The 4,667-nt window shown below is 39.3% G+C and overlaps 1 protein-coding gene across 2 annotated transcripts; it reads right to left on the reverse strand.

Annotated features, from left to right (window-relative positions):
* Positions 1 to 441: 441 nt before the first annotated feature.
* On the reverse strand, positions 442 to 4,235 carry LOC131160342 (probable receptor-like protein kinase At1g30570). Of its 2 annotated transcripts, XM_058115947.1 has the most exons (3): positions 4,027 to 4,235; positions 3,725 to 3,907; positions 442 to 3,147 (listed from the first exon to the last, which is right to left on the reverse strand). In XM_058115947.1, exons 2-3 carry the CDS (start codon positions 3,777 to 3,779, stop codon positions 725 to 727), a joined length of 2,478 nt encoding a protein of 825 aa, XP_057971930.1. In that variant the 5' UTR covers positions 3,780 to 3,907; positions 4,027 to 4,235; the 3' UTR covers positions 442 to 724. The 2 variants fall into 2 exon arrangements, with proteins under 2 accessions (XP_057971930.1, XP_057971928.1); XM_058115945.1 differs by having other exon boundaries at positions 442 to 3,907; positions 4,027 to 4,231.
* Between the last annotated feature and the right edge of the window lie 432 nt (positions 4,236 to 4,667).

Here is a 4,667-nt window from a genome sequence, read left to right on the forward strand (position 1 = left end):
TTACAAGTTAAAGTTTAACTTATAGAGACATGACTCTACATGAAATAAACGTCAAATTCAAATTTATAGAGACACAACCATCACAAGCAAATTAGAAACTTTTCTTTTCTTCTTCCTCTCGTCCTGCACCCTCCCATTGCATCCATTTCTTCTTAAATTGCTTTTAAAAATTTATATACTACAAGTACAAATTTGCCACTGAAGTAAGACAATCAGATTGTTAGCAAGAGTATTAGCTGGGAGATAATGAACAGTAGAATCTTTAGAACGCTATGCGGTGGAGGCAAGGCAAAACGTGATTTTGTGTGCCTTGGAACATTTATGCGTACATTTTCCAACGTAAGCACACTACTATACTGCGTAAATTTATTGTGCTCTTATTTTACTTCATTTTGTTTTGTTCTGCTGTCTCTGTTAACTTTCAAATTATAGTCACAACAATTATGAAAACGAAGTATCTATCTATTACGAGCAATTGCTCTGAAACATGAAAAAACAAATACAAGAATTAAGGGAATACAGATTAGCCCTCCAAAGGGCAGGGCCAGAAACAAGTAGCTTGCTAATTATGTAAACAAACGAATATATGATATTGGAGACTCCCATGATTCCTTCATAGCTTGCTAATTGCATTGTACGAGGACATTTCCTTTTTTAAAGTATGGCCAATAGAAACCATGTAATTCACCGATCTGCATTACTTATTTTGGAGTTGGGCATTTATTTAAGTTGTAGCGGATTCATTCTTCTTTATTTTGAGGTTTGTATCAGTCGCTTCATGAAAACTTGCAGGTTCATGCCCCTCAGATTCCCTTGCTTTGCAATCCTCCAAAATCTGACTACTCAAAAAAGAGCTCTCTTCTGTGTCAGCATGCAGCCAAGCTTCATGAACTTGCAAGACATACTCCAAGTGCCACAACACTTCTCCCATTGTCGGCCGGTTCTTCCCCTCATCGGCAAGACATTTTTCAGCGATCTCCCCAAATTTCTTCACTGATTCGGGACAATAATTCCCCTTAATACGTGAATCAATAATGGTTTCAAGAGATCCTTTTTGTTGCCATCGCATTGCCCATTCTGCAAGATTGATCTGATCTTTCGGCAAGGTTGGATTTATAACAGCCCGTGCGCAAACAACTTCAAACAACACTACACCGAAAGAGTAAACATCTGATTTCTGCGTCAATTGTTGCCGCCGGAAGTATTCTGGGTCAAGATATCCAAAGCTTCCTTTCACTGCAGTGCTAACATGGGTTTGTTCTAAAGCAGGACCAGTTTTGGACAACCCAAAATCTGCCATTTTTGCTATGAAATTCTCATCCAACAATATATTGGTTGTCTTAACATCCCTGTGAATGATGCCCCTCTCTGCTCCAGTATGAAGGTAGTGAAGCCCCCGGGCAGCGCCAATACATACTTCTAATCGCTGCTTCCAAGTTAACGGTCGCAAATCGCTCCCAAAGAGATGGTTCCTAAGCGTCCCGTTTGCCATGTACTCATAAACCAAGATCATCTCATTCTGTTCTTCACAGAATCCAATCATGGAAACCAGATGCCTATGTCTGAGCTTTGAAAGCATTTCAATCTCCGTCTCGAATTCTGCTAGGCCTTGCTCGGATTGTGGGTGGGCACGTTTAATTGCCGCAAAAGTGCCCTCATCAATCTCCCCTTTGTACACCTTACCAAAGCCTCCTGCTCCAATAACTAATTTTTCATCAAAATTATTTGTTGCTGCTCGAATCTCTGCTAATGTAAACCGTTTGCCAATTCTGGTAGAGGCCGTAGACCCAGTTGAGTTCTGATTTCCTGCCAATCCCTTAGCATTAGCAGTAGTATTCAGAATGGGCTCAAGAAGGAACAGCCATCTAGGAGAATAGTTTTTGTTATTACTAGATTCCTTTCTCAAGTTTTTGCAGTAAAAAAATAAAACTGCAAGAATTAGAACAGAAACACCCACTCCAATCCCAACCCAAAGACTCCAAGCTTTTGAAGTTTTACTTCTTCTTAGACTCCCATTTGAATCAAATCTCCGTGATACATAGGCAAGATTTCCATTACGGCTCAGCTTGAAAATCTCGAGACCATTCAAGAGAGCATCTGAAACACCAGCTGTTGTGTCAGGACCTAACTGAATCCAAATGGTATTAATTTTTGAAGACACCACATCAACATAATCCTGGTGACATGCTTTGTTCATCCCTCCAGCTTTTACAAAGACATCAAAATTTTCTGCTGCAGTCCGATTATTTATGTAGATTCTGAAGCTCCTCTGGTTTGCCTTTTCATAAACCAGCTCACAGAAATGTAATCTGATTAAATAATCAAAATTAGGATCCACTTCAAGTCTCCACGACATGTTGAACCTCTTATCGAGGACTTGGGCGTTGGACATAATTCTTGCTGTTTCATACACAAGAAGAGGAGCTGCTGAGGTGTCGTTTAAGGAAGAATAGGTAATATTAGAAGTGTTATGCATTTCAGACCCAGTATCTGCTCTGAACATGTAGCCCGAATCCACTTCCCACATCCTCCAAACATCTACATCTTGACTGGCTTCTACCTTAGGACCCCCAACATTCAATCTATGCATAGTTTCAATTCCCAGCCCACTCAAATTAAGAACACTGCTGGCACCATTTCCTCCCACCTTAGTCACAGTGTCTACAAAGAGGGAATCAGCAACGGGAACGAGTTCTATCGCATTTATGAACCCAAAAGACCCCTTGGTGTTGGTTGCCAGGAAGTCGATCACAAGAACTCCCAAATTGATGGTGAGGAAATACTCTTTTACTAAGGAGGACAAAGTAGCATTGCTTCCTGAACTATTAAAGTACAAATTCTTGCGTGAAATCTCTCTGGGAACATTGAACTCCGACACCAGTTTCAGACCATTTGCCACCACCTCAAAGGAGGATTCATTTGCATTGAGGTCCTCAAAGCGGAATGGATAAAAATGAAGCCTAAGAAAATAGTTCCCTTGGACCCCTTCAAATGTGTAATTCATACTATCAGTGAAGAACTGGGCTGTGCTATAAAGTGGTGCAAAGATTGAATCTCCGCTCAGTGCGGTGGTGGAGGCGGCAACCCCGGGAGACCTAATGGTGAGATTGTTGGCAGGGGCCAGATCACCAACCCATTTCCTACCATCTACATCAACAGTAGAATTTGAACCACAATTTATCAGGAAAGAGTTTGCGTCAGCTGCTTCTCCAGCTGTAACAAACACACAGATTATCATAAGAAAAATTGTGCCTAAGACCCCCATGCCTCGGACATTTCACTTTTTCAACTCCCTCCAGAAACTAGGACTTTCGGATTTTTTTCCTCCCCAAATAGAGAGATGCTTGAAGCTACAAGCATTCAAGGAAAGTACAAGTATGAAACACATCACCCACATGATTTCCTTTCACAAAGCCTCACAACAAAGTCAGTTAACACCACTCATCCCTCGGCATGTCTAAAAACAACTTGCGGACAGGCACGCATGGTCTATGAGAAATAACGTCTAACCTTCATCAAACCCATCTGGATATTTCATTAATTTTTTTCTTGTTTAACAGCATCATTGCTGAAAATACATAGTAACTACAAAACCCACAAGCAACTTTCTCCTAATCAATCCATCTGCAGATCCAAACAAAGAAGAATCACATGAAAAAGTCGGCAAACGGAAAGATAAAGATGACAGTGCAGAGTACAATGAATCGACAAAAATTTCCCTTACCTGTGGGGCTAAGAATCCACAGGAAACATAAAAAGAAGATGATGCTCCAAGGCATGGGCCTTCTCTGAGAAATAATAAATCAGAGCAGAGCGCCGACTGGGGTTGAAACTTGAAAGAGACTGAGAGTGCCCATTTCATCTTACTTTTGTCTGCTTCTTCAGCGAATTCAGAGGAGCTAAGAATCTGATACAAATCACGGATAACATACTTCATTTAAAAATGGTTTATAACAGCTGTAGCAGCCTTTTCTTTACTCAAATTCAAATATGCAATCTAAAATATATTAATTTTTGTGTTAGTACCGAGTAAGGGGGTGGGAGAGGCAGGAGCAGCGGCCAGATATGGAGGTCCATTATTTGGGAGGTTGGTTGGTCACATGGACATGTTTGAGGATGATGAACATTGCAATTAATTAATTACCCTTTGCTTTTTCTCTTTCTTTCTTTCTTTTCCCAGTCATTAAAAAAAGCATCGTCATGTCTTCTTCTGCATCCGATGGAAGAGACTGCTCTTCTTTGAAACATTCAAGTCTAGACATATAGGCAATCTTACATACGTTGCATGTCCGAATGCTATCATTTTGATTTTTGAAATTAGGAGTTTTAATACTTTTAACCGTTCATGGCTTTTTAGTCTACTGCTAAAAAAAATATTCCTTGTACTTGTAGAGGTTTTGTTAAGTTTGCTAAATAGAATAGTTTGAGAATATAATACTTGTTGTGTAAGGTTATAATATCTGATTTCAATAAATGTCTGACTATGTAAAAATTTATGTTATTTTAAATAACATAAACAAAGATAATGTAAGAAATAATGTCAGTAAAATTTAAGAATTTTTTTTGGTGATATAAGGAGGGATAACCTCAAAAGTAGGATAAAAAAAATAACAAACAACAAATAATATGGAGGAAAAACACTTTATTAATGCCAGGAATTTTGAAAT

The sequence above is a fragment of the Malania oleifera genome, chromosome 7 (assembly GCF_029873635.1).
Source record: "Malania oleifera isolate guangnan ecotype guangnan chromosome 7, ASM2987363v1, whole genome shotgun sequence".
Classification (NCBI taxonomy): domain Eukaryota; kingdom Viridiplantae; phylum Streptophyta; class Magnoliopsida; order Santalales; family Ximeniaceae; genus Malania; species Malania oleifera.

Bases quoted from the DNA above. Each gene is read 5' to 3' on its own strand.
- LOC131160342 (XM_058115945.1), bottom strand. From the start codon at position 3,265: ATGGGGGTCTTAGGCACAATTTTTCTTATGATAATCTGTGTGTTTGTT.